Source organism: Rissa tridactyla, chromosome 4 (assembly GCF_028500815.1).
Source record: "Rissa tridactyla isolate bRisTri1 chromosome 4, bRisTri1.patW.cur.20221130, whole genome shotgun sequence".
Lineage (NCBI taxonomy): Eukaryota > Metazoa > Chordata > Aves > Charadriiformes > Laridae > Rissa > Rissa tridactyla.
Window position 1 is genome coordinate 45,901,573 of NC_071469.1, and position 13,864 is coordinate 45,915,436.

The 13,864-nt window shown below is 40.0% G+C and overlaps 1 protein-coding gene across 7 annotated transcripts in view; it reads left to right on the forward strand.

Moving 5' to 3' along the window:
• The window catches only part of LOC128908193 (transmembrane protein 263-like), a 206,020-nt gene that overhangs the window by 44,383 nt on the left and 147,773 nt on the right, over positions 1 to 13,864 (forward strand). For 3 of the 7 annotated variants that reach the window (XM_054197869.1, XM_054197870.1, XM_054197871.1), the window contains one exon: positions 8,222 to 8,365. The exons of the other annotated variants lie outside the window; for them this stretch is intronic. In XM_054197869.1, coding sequence (XP_054053844.1) covers positions 8,302 to 8,365 — 64 coding nt within the window. In that variant the 5' untranslated portion in view covers positions 8,222 to 8,301. Of the gene's footprint in view, positions 1 to 8,221; positions 8,366 to 13,864 lie in introns of those variants that run through there. 7 annotated transcript variants of the gene reach the window in all.

Consider the following 13,864-nt stretch of genomic DNA (forward strand, 5'->3'; position numbering starts at 1 on the left):
ATTTTTCTACTTCTCTTACAAGTTACCTATCTCTGGAGAAGCATACTGTTGACCACACAATAAGTAACATATGTAAGAAAACTAGAACGTGTTTTGGTCGCACAGGTACAATAATTAAGGTTAGCATAGTTTAAACAGGAGCTCAAAGTAACAAAGTAGGATATTTAATATGAGAAGAACTGAAAATAATCTTGAGAGAGGAAAAGTTTGATCATTAATGGAGGCTTGTTGTGCTCTTCTTCATTCAGGTTTTCATAAGGTCAAGTTCTGGGAGAACACCAGTGCAGGAAGGCTGTTGCTGTAGTCTGTGTTGGGAGGAGGGAATTCTTTCTGTTTCCCCTTCGTTATTTTCCTTCTCTCCAAAGATTTTGATCTCTCTGGGAACCTGAAACTGTCTTTGGGGAGCTTTACCCTAGGTTAGAAGCTGCAGTACGAAGTGGTGGTGTGACCCTTTCCCTGCCTCTTATCTTCTCAAGGCGAGGAAACCCATCACATTGGTGTGATTCTCATGCATTTTCAGTATCCGCAGACACTGCCACCACCCCTTCCCTTGCTCCCCCCAACCCAACCACCAAAACAAAAAAAATACCCCACAATGCAAAACCTCAACAAGTGACTGCTTTAATCTGACATTTGGTGGGGAAGAACTTGGCACCGGCTGGTAGATAGGCTGCATAGGGGCCAAGGTACAGGTCCAGCAGGCTGCAAGGCAGCACGGAAAAGATAAATATTGTCAGAGTGTACTAGTATTGATTCCTAATGTTTTGGGTATTTTTTGGTTGTGTCTATATTCAGAGTAGCGATATGAACGCTAACTGTCTCTGGTCAAGAAAAAAGTTGAAATGGTGCAAGTCCAAACTTGCATGGAGTGAAATCCTGGCTCGAGTACAAAATTTCATGCTGCCTGTTGGTAATTCATGGTACACTTTCCAGTCAAACTTTGATACCTTCTGAATCTTAAAATGTTCCAGTGTCTCTTCCATAAAGACTAGTTGGACCAGTTCTCAGATTGATGTGTTTCCCATACTGCTTTGTTAGAAATTCTTTTATTTTAGGGGGGACGGACACAACACTTGGGGAATTTTAGGATTTGGCTTAAACAGTTGCACTGGGGATGCGGTGGTATGATTCAGATGAGTTCTGCTCACTGTATTTTAATTTTGGGAAAGGAGTTTCTTAAATCTAGTTATATAATAGTGAAGCATAACCAAAGTGTTTTCTTTGCCACCTCACCCCAAGACATTGCTTTCTTCTATGACTGTTTCTGTGGCTGAATATATGCCTTGTAAGTCAAATGGTCCCTGTGTTTAAGGAAATATGTATCTTTCTCAGGCAGATTTAATGCAAGTAGTAACCTCACAGAGTTAGTTTACAAGTCCAAGGCCACTGTTTCATTCTGTAACTTTAATAAAAGAGGGTTAAAGGTGGAAAAGACCTAGAAGTCATACTGTCTGTCCCTCAGTTGATGCTTAGGTCATGAAGCATTAGACCCTTGTGGCATTTGTTAATGCTGCAGCATGAGATTGTCCAGACTGATTTGTTCATCCACCTATCATCATCTTGGCTTGGAAAATGGTGTCAGATATGATCCTCATTCTCGTGCTTTGTGCTGGCAGATTATCGTTGCTGGTTTCAGCTACCGTTGCATCAGGCAAAGACAATAGACCTTTTCCTCCCCCCTCAAATTCAATTACAGCTTTGGTTGTGGATATCAAATACATTCATGATACTTCATAGCACCAAAGAACGAAAATAGTCCAAAGATGTTTGTCATAGCCATAGGCTGCATTATTATACTGACTCATTTCTGTGTGCAGTAAAGTATTAGGGAGGGAGAAAAAGGGGGAGATGAAGCAGTGTGCAGATGCTGCGCAAGGCTGTCTAATGCGTAGAAATAGATGAGTAGTTTCTGTGGGGCCAGGCCTTTTCTCATAGGAAACCTTGAATTTACAGATTTGTTCACAGTGATTTGATCTCTACCGTTTCCTGTCACATAATGTGCTGTGTTCAGATATTGCAATGCGTCTGTTATGACAGATATGGTAGATTTGGGGAGTCATATGAATAGAGAAGTGGGGAAGCCGAGCTATTCATAATTCTCTTTCAGGATGGCTACCAGAACACAGCCACTTAATTTTGGGGTTGGTGTTTATTCACTCGGATTATCTCTTAGGGAGAAAAAAATACTCTGGCAGTCTGTATATTAACCTTAGCTGAAAACTCGCCTAGTATTGTTGCTGCTTCTCTCAGTTGTCTTTTGTCTGGGTCTTTGTTGCTTTTTTGTTGTATCATACCTGTAAATGTTTTCTGTGTTCCTTGAGATAGGAAGCACGGTCTCCTATTTTGGTAGGCTTTTAGAGGATTTTTGAGTGCTTCTTCAGGAAGAAAAGGTGAAATAAAAATGTGCCTGCCGACTAGCAGAGAGGATGCTTCTTCCCTGTTGAGAGCTTCTCTGTTTGCTGATAGCCTGTACAAACAGGAATGGATCTGGGCAGAGCTCTGTGCAAAATTCCTCCTTCGCCACACCTCTTTCTGCTGTGTAGACCTTGTTAGAGTAAGCCATGACTGAATTAGCATTTCAGAGGTAGTGCAGTGTCTCAGATGTTTTTGGTTTTGTATTTTATAAGTGGGTTTTCTTTTCCTCCTACCGTTCTCCTATTAATTAGTTAGTGCTGTGTGGAAGATCTGGTCTGCTTGCTGATTGTTGTCTTCGTTATTGAGTTGTAGTGCTAAAGCAGTGTCATTATCCCATGAACCTTCTTTTATGTCTTTAATAAATTCACTCTTACTACTTTACACAGGATGCTAGATTGATGGAAAAAGCTCAAGATGAGAAAGCAAGTTTCCTCACTGTGTTGTGCTAATGTTCCGTCTCCTTTTAGCTGCTGGTCCTTGAGCCATAGGTGTAAGGAGCACAGTCATTTAAATTGTGGCTTTTCAGTGGAAAAAAATTGGGATTCTGTTACAGTGGGTACCTCATCGTTGCAGAGTAGCATGAATGTGTTCATTTGAATCATAAAACTTGATGAATACACAGATGGATATTTTTCCTCCTTGAAATGAATGTGTGTTTATGTTCGTGTTGTATGCGCATGTGTTCCCAATATCAGAAATAAAATGGGAGAGTTCCTTGCCCAAAGGCAGGTTGTTTTTTCTCTTTTCCATTAGTTTCCAGTTGTCATACAATCTGATTATGCATTTTTGCATTGAATGTCTTCTACCACTAGGAGAAAATTAAAAAAGGGCCTTGGAAGACTTCCTTAAAATAGTCTAGGAAGTAGAACCTGACGTTGAAAGAAGTCTTGTATATTATTTCTCTTTTTTTTTTTTTTAAACCTTGCTTCTCAGTCTTAGCTCACAGTCTTAAAATGAATCATAGCTTGTCCAACACAGCAAGTTCAGCGAGTGAGTTGACGCTTGTTTCCAGTTCTTCAGACAATGCATAGTAGAAATTAATTTCCTGAGTAGTTGTGCTCTAGAGCAGATCTTATGTGCGTGCCCGCAGTAGGAGTGACCAGTCAATCCAGAATGACACAGCAGCAAAACTAGTGGGAAGCGTGTGAGGTTGTGCCATCGGAAGAAAGGGCTGTGTGCCTGTTCTGACAGAACAAGGATATGGGGAATGTATTAATTTCACCTGTTTGCTGGCCATTAAACCTGCATAACCCTGCGTGTGTAATACCTCACTGATATTGTATGATATAGTTCAGACACCCATCTTCATGTTTATTCCGTGTTTTGGCATGGGCACAGGCAGAACAGTGGCAGCCAATCAAGCATAATTGTGTTAAATTCTCTTAAAGCATTTGATTGTTTATCAGGATTAGCAGACTGTTTTATTTTGTAGCTATACTGTTCTGTTACCTCTCTCCTTCATGAGACCCTTTCCTCCTCAGTGAAAGATGGCTATATTTTTCTCTTATAAGTAGGACTGATAACTTGCTATTACTCACATGGAGGATGAACTTCTGTAAGTGAAACTTGTAAAATCCTTTCCTCAGATAAAATTATTGCGATTCTTCCTTGTGTCAAGTAACTTCTCTTCAAGTATATGCTGCCAAAATGAGGGCCATGGTCTTCAAAGCCCATCTTTTATCTCCTTTTCAAACCAGAATTAATTTCTTGCATGTCAGTCACCTCCATGGATTGTGTCATCATCATGATAGGATTATACTGGATTATTCATTTATTAGTTTTTCTAAAGTAACATTTGGACATATATCTATAATTAATATAGCTATAGAAATCTGTAGTAGATAATGGGCTGCATATAGGCAGAGAAGCTGCCTTATTTTGGCTAAAGCTGTTTAGAACAGCAAGGTCTCTAGTGACATAAGCAAAGTGGAGACAGGAACAAGTCGGTTGGCTGCTTCTTGTTTAATTGTCTAATTTTCCTTCCTTTGGCATCCTCTCTGAATTTACCGGACTCTGTGGAGATCTTAAGACTGATACAAAGGAAGTGTTCACAGCATAAAGATGGACCTGTGTCAGTGACAAGGTGCCCTGTAGTTTGTCTTATCGGCCACAGCAGATTGGGAAGGAAGTTACCTTGGCATTTGCATATTAATTGTTTGTTTTTAATAAACTCTCAATTTACAAACTCTTAAGGGTAGTGTTTAATTCATTCTCTCTCTTCGTAATAAAGTTCCTAGGGAGAATTCTGGAAATGCTCTGTGTGTAGTAAAGCTGACATTTCAGATGGAAAGAGACTGAGGTGTTAGCTTCTTCCTGTGCGCAGCAAACCTGCACAGGGTATGGCTGTCACAGCCCTTTGTGTCCTGCCTCCGCTGCCTCCTCTTCCTTCTTGGTCTAAAGCACACAAACAGAAGGAGGAAGTGTCTTTAGAAGAAGAAAGATACGTCCGTTTCTGTGTGTGCTTTGCTAAAGGGTTGTTACAAGTCTTCACTGAGTATTGATTCCCATGACTTTCGAGAAAGGGAAATGTGAGTAATCCGACTTCATGAGTGAGCAGACTGAATAAAAAAAACTCATTAGGTTGTCCAAAACTACACAGCAACAGAGTGATGAAGCCAGGGAATCCCTAATATTCTACCCCGTTACTCTGACAACTTATTCTCTAACTGGGCAGTATTTATAACAGCAGCATTTATAACCTTAAAATTGTGACGCAGTCTGATACGTTCCAGAAGCATGCATTCTGCTCTTGCATGAAGTATGTCTTTGTTCACCTCCCTAGGTTAGACTAAATAAGGGTTGTAGCCCATTTTTGTTAATAGCCTTGTTTATTTCCCAGTGCACTGTCATGTCATGTGTGGGGTGCTTCCAGTACACGCTTGGGGTCATGCAGTATGGCACCACTCTGCCTCCCGCTGAGAGCAGCCTGGATGTAGCACTGGAGGTTTGAAGCAGGTGGCTTGGGACGGTGGAGTAAATCAGCACTTTAAAAGGAGCGCAGTGCAGTTGTATTCTCAGGTTTATCACAGCTATTTGTAACTGGGCTTTCCCTCTGTTGTTCAGAATAAACGGGAGCTCTGATTTAGTGTTGAAAATACGTTTTGTTTTGGAGGTTGTTCTGGTGGAATGGGCTCTTTAATGTTTTTTTTCTGTTCCTGCAAGGACACAGGAGTAGCTCTTCTGTCTAATGAAAGAGAACTCTTCATTAAGTGGCAAATTAATGCAGGGTATTTAAAGCTCTCAAGTGGCTCTCTGGCCATGGTGGAAGCACTTTTTCTCTTACGACTTTACTGTGGGCATTGTACTTTTTCTCTAAACTTTAATAACAATCCTTGCAAGCTAAGCCTTCTTCCCATGTGTTGCTTTTGTGAGAAAGCTGAGCCTTGTATAGTTACAGGTACATCTTGAATGTGACTTACTGCGTCTTCTCTTTACAGTCTTCATGGAAGACTTTGTCTGAAGATGGTAGTATCTACCAGCAGGATTGCTATGTAGTACTTCCAGCTCAGCCTTTCCATTATAGATCTCCCTTGTGAGTGGCTTATCCTCTAGCTCAGATGTTTGAAGTGCTTTCAGGCTGAAACTAAATGTATGAGTTCTCTGCCTAGAAGCAATCCCCACCCTAATATTCCCTTAAAAGCAGGTTAGCTGCAGAGAGTGTAATGTAATCCTCTGTCTGCCTTTAGCGCTTTCAAACTGAAAGTGTTTAAACACTTCCCAAACATTAAATTAATACTTGCAGCGCTGCTGTCAAATCAGCGGCTTGATGCTAAGGGTAAGTAGATCAATTTTTTACATATGAAAACAGAAACAAACAGCAGAGTGGCATACAGAAGGTCATGATTGCTGAGCTGGGAATACAAGAGTCTAGTGTCACAGAATCCAGCCTGTTTTAAGAATGAGAGTACTTAAACTAGCTGATGAGTAGTTGTTTATTTTTTGTGTTTCTTCCATCTGAGATCATCTTATTGTTGCCTGAGATCTGTGGGGTGATGGTAAGTCTCATTTTCTTTTTTTTTTTTAATGTCCTTGTATGGCTCTTGACTAACTGAGCCATACCTCTTGATTGGGATTTCTAAAAGTAGCCTTAATAAAATAATAAATGTGTTAAGATTCTGTAATAAGTGACCTAATTATGTAGCACTGTAAATAGGAAATACTTACCAGCATCTGCTTTCAAAAAATTCTGTAAATGGGTTGCATACACAGTTGTATACTTCAGTTGGGCAAAATAAACATTACCTTGCATTTATGCTAAGAAACATATCACATTAAGGATGGACTCTTTTGTTTAAACTTGACAGAATTATGCCAGTTTCTCTCAGGGAAACAAAAGCCTTTTCTGTCAATGCTCCTGTACTTGTAGGATGCAGCAAGATTGTTGGAATGTGTTTAGTAATAGTTTAACTAAAGAAGGAAACTTATGATCTGCATGAATCGGATGGGTAAGTCTTTAGTTTCTGCCCTTTTGCCATTTCTCTGTATTCTTCTGTTTTAGTTCTGACAGATACAAAAATGGAAAAATATGATTTTGATTTGATCTTTGGATGTTATGTGAGTTGTTTCTATCTTCTCAGTGCGTATGGCCTCATGACACATCTTAGCCTTGGTGATTTCCTCAGGCTGTTGTTCTTACTTACCTGCCTCTGGACAGTAAATGGCCTCTTCCTTGTTTGAATGCTCTTCCAAAAATTTCTTCCTGTAAGAAACTGGTCACTGTGTGTCTGTCTAGCTATTTCCTAGTCTAACGACCTAATCAAAAACTAGCAACTGTGAAGTCAGCTGTTTGGCATGGATATTTGGAGAACTGTGGGAGGCTTGGATATACAGAAGCCTTGGCAGATGCTTGAGGCAATCATCTTGCTTGTCTAACCTGAAGTCTCTCATCTGGGAGAAGGAGATATATTACAGCATGAAACAAACCATTTTCCAAAATGTTTAAATGGATACAAGGAGGAAATGGTGAATTTAGACTTCTGCGGAGTCTTTAACTCAGCTTCATGTGTCTACCTGTTAAACAACTCTTTTCTATGCAGCAACACAAATAACTGAGTTTCTGTGCCATCATCACTTTAAGACCAAATGGCAGCATTTATGTATTTGTGTTTAATAATATAGAATGGAGTGCAGGTCTTTAGTTCCCTACAGAGACCGCAGTCAGAACCTGTGAGGTCTACACAAATGAGTCAAGAATTTGAAGATTGACTTACTTTATGAATTCCAATAGGTTGCTGTTTGCTATTGCATGCTAACAGGAAGATGAAGGAGGAAAGTGATAACGACACAGCGTGTGTGAAAATAGAGGTTCCATTAACCTGAGATCCTGTGGCTTCTGATGCTTGAGCATCACTCGGTACGCGTCTGCTCTCGGGACCTGGTTACTTCAGGGCACAACTCTACATATACTGACTAAGGGATCCAAAGGTGATTTTCCAGGTCTGTGTAGGGACAGATGATTGCAGTGACTTGAGCAATTGTCTAACGGCCTCCTACACGTCATGCTTGTTGCTATGACTTAAATAGGGACGTTGTCAAAAGCTGAAGGAGATATGAAGTGAAGAGGTTAAAGGAGACAGTATAATCAGAGATGGTACTACCAAAGACTGGGGAGAGTGAAGACAAGCTGTCCAACAACCGCTGTTTCAAGTTCAAAACACACTGGGGAAAGTACCAAAGTACAACTTTGACTTCATGTGCTGCATTTTAATTTTTCTTCCTCCATGAACAAGTAGATTAGGGACAGCTTTCAAAGGAAAGCTTTCAATCTTTTCTTCTCCCCTAATCTGCAGCTCTGTTTCTCTTGTAGAATTATCTGCATTCATGTGGCAACCAGATTGTTGCTGCTGCTGACTCTAGAAGCTCACATTAGAGAAATCTGTATACTGGATGCAGCGTTCCTTTTCACACCTGTTTCCAGAAGTGCTTACCCACAAGCAAAGGCAATACACAGGTGAGACCACACTCCATTGCTCTGCTTGCCCATGAAATACTGGAGAGCTTCAGGTCATACTTAGGTCCCGTGGAACATACGCTGTAACCAAACCTACTGCATTTGTTGCATTGTAGATTTTTAGTCAGTAGAGTCAGTAGACTGAACACAAACACGCCTTTTTTTTTCTTTTTTCTCTCTCTTCTTCTGTAAAGGTAAGTGCTGTTCCTTAAAGTCAAAAATACGTGATTTTGATGCTTTTGTGGAACAGCCTTGTTGGATCTCTCAAAGTCTCTGGTACGTATTGGGGCAGATGTATGATTCAGTGGTGGGCACACATAAATTTTAATTTGTATCTCTTAAAAATTCCATTGACACAGAACCTCCTGTGAGCTGAACTAGAGCAGATTAGCTTCTTGTGCCCCAGCTCTCTGCAGGGGCAAGGCTGCAGCCACCTAACAGGGATCTATTAAAAACTCTACGTAGTTCTGTTTTATGGGATCATGTGCATGCGAGTACCTATAGCAACACTTCCCACATGTGTCTTGAAGAGTAGAGGGTTGTAGCAATATCTAGCACAATAGGTGGCACTGGCTTTTGTATCGCATATAGGCTTACAAATCTGCTTTACTGCATTGTTAGAAATCAATATTAGAAGTTCATGGCCGTATTTTTTTATAAACTGTAATTTGTTCCTTGCTTCCATATTATTCTTGTTTCTCTTGCTGATACCTATGATAAGAGCTTTAGCACACATTAATGATTCTACTTCTGTCTTTGCACCTTACAACGAAGTGCATCCTCCTTTGCTTATTCACAGTCTGTGTTCATGTGAACATTGGATCACTTTTTTTCAGTAGCTGGAGTGGAAGACATCATGCTACCATTTTAAGGAGATACTGTAGTGTTGGGAGAGCTGTGAGTGAGGGGAAGGAAAGCACATTGTAATCAGTCAGTTGATGATATTCATTCTGACTTCTATGCAGAGAAATTGCTCATTAATTTTTCAAATTAGCCCCAAAAACAGGTAGCTGCCGATTATGATACCAAGCATTGGTTCACCAGTCAGATTCAAGTTACTGCTTCTGGCAGCCAAACTGCAAAAAGGGATAGAATCTTCACAGACAAATATGCAAGACCTTTCACCCAAGAGGTCTTCCAAGCTCCTCCCATAGGAGAAATATCAGATGCAATGATGAACTTTAATTCTGAAGGTTACAGCTTGTCTGTAACTAACAAATCACTGAACCCCAAGAAGACAGACAAGTAAAGTACATGCTGACTTTTTGCAGCCTCTAGATGCTCCCATGTACCATGCTGCTCTCTGGGGACTTCTCATGACAGCATGGTCTCTGGCTGCCAAAATACAGGGTTATTATCACTACCAAGGAAAGTGCTTGTGCTCTGAGCACCTGTGAAGCAGGTGAAATCTAAAAAAAATAATCAAAGATAGGAAAACGAAGGCTTCTTCTGTCTTAGTTTTGCCCAACTCCTCAAGCTGTGGCCATCTCTAATTTATGTGCATGTCTCTTCCGAAATGCTACCAATGTATGTCTGTCCTGATGTTTTGGTATTTGGCAAATACGAGATTTTAAGATGGAACTTTGTCGTCTTAAGTAACAAATTAGCTTTCTTGCCTTTGTGCTGCCTTATCTGCCTTGACTCTGTACCATCAGTGGAAGGAAAGAGGAAGGTTTTCTCGAGGGAGACGATAAAGCATGAGCCTGATGTAACTGTTCTGGGCTGTCTCCTGGAAGACTCTTCATCTCCTTGTGTTGACTGCATAAGGACGTTGTACAGCTGCAGTTCCATGACCTACTGTTAAGCATTATAAACAGTCCTGGGTATTTTTAACCAGTGTTCATAGAAGTGGTTTGATTTAGTAATCTCACAGAATGTTGGTTTCATAATGATACCACTTTTGAGCTAATTACTCTCACTAAGGGTTAACTTGTGATGATCTTGATTGCATCAGAAGTAGATTTGATACTATCTTCCTTTGTTCAAAGGCTACAATCTACACTTGCGAGATTTCGGTCTTGATACAGAATGAAATTCGTAAGAGCTTTTTTGCCATCTTTTCTAGGGTGTGTCTTTCCCCTGTTTTGTGAGTCTCTATTGCATAGGATCTCTTGATGTTCAGTTATGCGTACACTTGGATTCTAAACTCCTTCAGGTTGTGTCTTATCTGAAAATCGACCTTACGAACAGTGGTAGTACATTTCTATCAAAATAAGTCTTATCTGGGCTCTTGCAGCAGCGATTAAATAACCCAATTTAAAATAAAAGCAATGGTTTTTGAGGGAAAAACAAATCTTTTTTACCTTTTCCAAGATTCCAACTGCATGCAAGTGTCCAGTGACAACCTGATCTGCGGTCACGTAATACTGTCTCTGTAATAAGCGTCAGTACAAAGCAAGAATGGGATTATATTGTCACTCTACAGGTAGGATATAAATAGAGTTTTAACGGATTCCATATCGCTTGCAAGGCTCCTGCTGCTTGCTGCTGGTGGTGATGCCTTGAAATGTTCATTAAAATGACTTGAAGTGTTGTTTAAGCAGAGTGTCTTGCACAGTCAGCTAAGTTGGCTGCTGTTTTCAATTCACTGTATCAATCAGGACTTCAAGTCTCTACATTTTAATTTCTTTTGCGTCAGAATCAACTTTGTCGGCTCCTTTGTGAAACTCAGTTGCGTAAATTGCCTTCTCAGCTGTCAAAAGTAGGTAACGGACTGCTTTGTAAAGAGCCCATACTCTGAGGACTCTGGAAAGATATTTTTTTCTTTTTTTGAGTCCAAACTTATGAAAAACAGTTTTAGCTTTCTTTTCTGAAGTTTAACTATTACAACTTAGGCACTGTTAATAGCCGATGGTAAAGGTTCAGAACCTACTGGCTGCCAAATGCTGACAAGCACTGTCAAACATTGGGTATGTAAATGAGTTTGATAGAATTTTAGGATTCTGACGAAGCACACAGAAGTAGATGAGAGCTCAAGTGATTTTTTTAATTTTTTTTTTTTTTTTATTTTAAACTTGAAAAGGTGAAAATCTAGGCTTTTACCTTCTGCATTGATTCTTTCTCTGCCTTAGGGAAGCAACAGGAAAGAGACTGTTGAAAGCAATGGCGCTGGCCTACCGTAACTATGAACATTCACTTCGGTAGTTCTGGTGTTTGATACAGACACTTTGTTTTAACTCATCTGTGATACTCCCATTATAAAATCATAAAATTGATCAATGACTTAGTATTTTTACAATCTGACACCTGTGAACAGCCTTCAGAAGAAGCCTGACGTCTTCTAGCTCTTCCTAAAAATGCATATGGATGAGTTTTCTTTCTTGTATCTTCATCCTGCATCATAATGTGCAAGTCCAGTACCTTGTTTGTATCAGGCAGGGCCATATAACCTTCTGTATAAAATAATGAGATGGCCTCTTGAGACTTGTTAAATTATTGGTCCTTGGAGTAAGTGTCTCCTCTTGCAGTTAGAAATCTCTTAACGCCTTGTCTAAAAGGGCAGTACAGCATGTTGGCAGTGTGGATCCTTGAGACTGTAAAGAGAATAGCCAAAACTTTCTTCTCAAGCTTCAGGACCGGCAATCCCTGGTTTAGGAGCTAAAAATTAAAACATTTTGTTTTGTTTACATATCCTCCCTCTCTTTGTCTTCCGTGACTAGTGGATTTATACAGCAATCAAAATCCTATTGTTTTCCTCTTCCTCAGTAATGATTGCACCAAACACTGAGTATATTTTGTGATTTCAAGCTTCTGTTTTCTTATTAGAAAATATTCTGGCTCTGTCACTTCTGTCACAACCTTATAAAGGCGAGCTGTCTGGATAACTCTTTGGGGACAGTCAGTTCTGTCTCTGCTTTCCCTTAAGATGAGACTGCAGTGAGCTTGGCAGTTGTTGGAATTGTTGGAATTTGAATTTCTAATGACTATCAGAAGAAAAGGGTCTCTGCATTAATGATTATTCATGATACTTTTAAAATATCCGTAAACTTTCAGTGGCTATATCCAAGCTGAAATGGTAACAGTTGTGGATAGGGACATGCTGATAGTAGATGGTAATTTGAAATTTTTTTGCAGAAGAAATCCTATGTCTGAGTATTTTAGATAATAATAAAATCTTTAAATAGTTGAAGTATGTGCTAGCATGAGACCAGGTAGGTCAGTGTTCTGGGGAACCCAGTAGTGGTACAGTCATCTGTCTGACGTTTGATCTGCAGAAGAGCTGCTGGAATAGCTTATTGTGTTTAACTCTTATTTCAGCTTGTTTGAGGCAGAAAACGGTCTAGTGATATGGAAAGAATCCTTTGCCCAAACCCTGCAGGATCTGTTGTATTTAAGAAAAAGGGCAACAGATTTCACGCTAAGCTGCAAGATCAGTGCAGTGGGCCATGGGTTTACAGTGGCAGCCAGAATACTGTGGGTCTGAAAAGTGCACACCAATGGTATTTCTTTGTAGTTATCCTGAAGCTGTATTCCTCTAGTAACAGCAGAAATGCAAAACCCAAACTACGAATTTAGGTGCAGTTTATGCATGCTTCCACCCCCACCCTCAAATCTTCACTTTCTTATAGCCATTTTCTTAGTAATGTGTTGGAAGTGCAGCATCTGATATGAAATGCTTTTTTTTTTTTTCCAGCTGAAATGAGATTGGTGATTCTAGACGAGATCTTAATTGGTTTTACTTCGCAACATACTCTGTGTTGCTAGGTAGTACATAGCTCAGCACTACATCAGTCTGCTGAAATGAGTCTCAGGAGAGGAATAACAGGATTGAGGAGCTTGCAAATTAGGTGTGATGTACAATGTCAAAGAAGTGGTGGAGGAGTGGACTAGAATTGGCCTTCAACAGCTTTTTCTAGTCCAAGAATAAGAGAAGGTGTCACAGGAATAAATTTAACTCAGGGGGTCAGAACTGTGGTAGCTGTCTGGGCTGCAGGTCAGAGCTGAGGTATGCCATCGAGCTCTGTCTGAAGGTTTTAACAGCATCTGCCTCCTCTCTGCGCGACTTTTAGCACTCATGAAAGCAAGTTCATAGACTAAAATATGCTTGTATAAAAATATCTATCATATACTATGTGTAAAGGCTTTCTGTAGATTACTCAAGAAAAGAAGTGAGAAGTGTATAGACTCTTCTTGCTGTGTTTGGTTGGAGATGGCAAGTCAGCTTTGTCAGCTCCGACAATTTCCTTGAAAGGACATGCTCTAAAGACAGAGTGAAGAGCAAAGCACTGAGAGGAGAAAGTTATAAAAAGGGCACATACTAGATGAATAAATTGCTGCCAACCCCATTGTATTCCTAATAATCCATCTCAGGAGAAGAAAAACTTCTAGTGCACAGCCTTGAATTTATTTTACATCTATCATGTTTTGCAGTCTTGGCGCCATCTCCGTCTCTGATTCAGGTTTTTTCACACTCTTCATCTCTCAGGTAAATTAAATACCATTGAAACAGCTGTGTGTTGCCTCTGAGAGTATTGCTTCCATGTGAAAAACAGCAGTTTT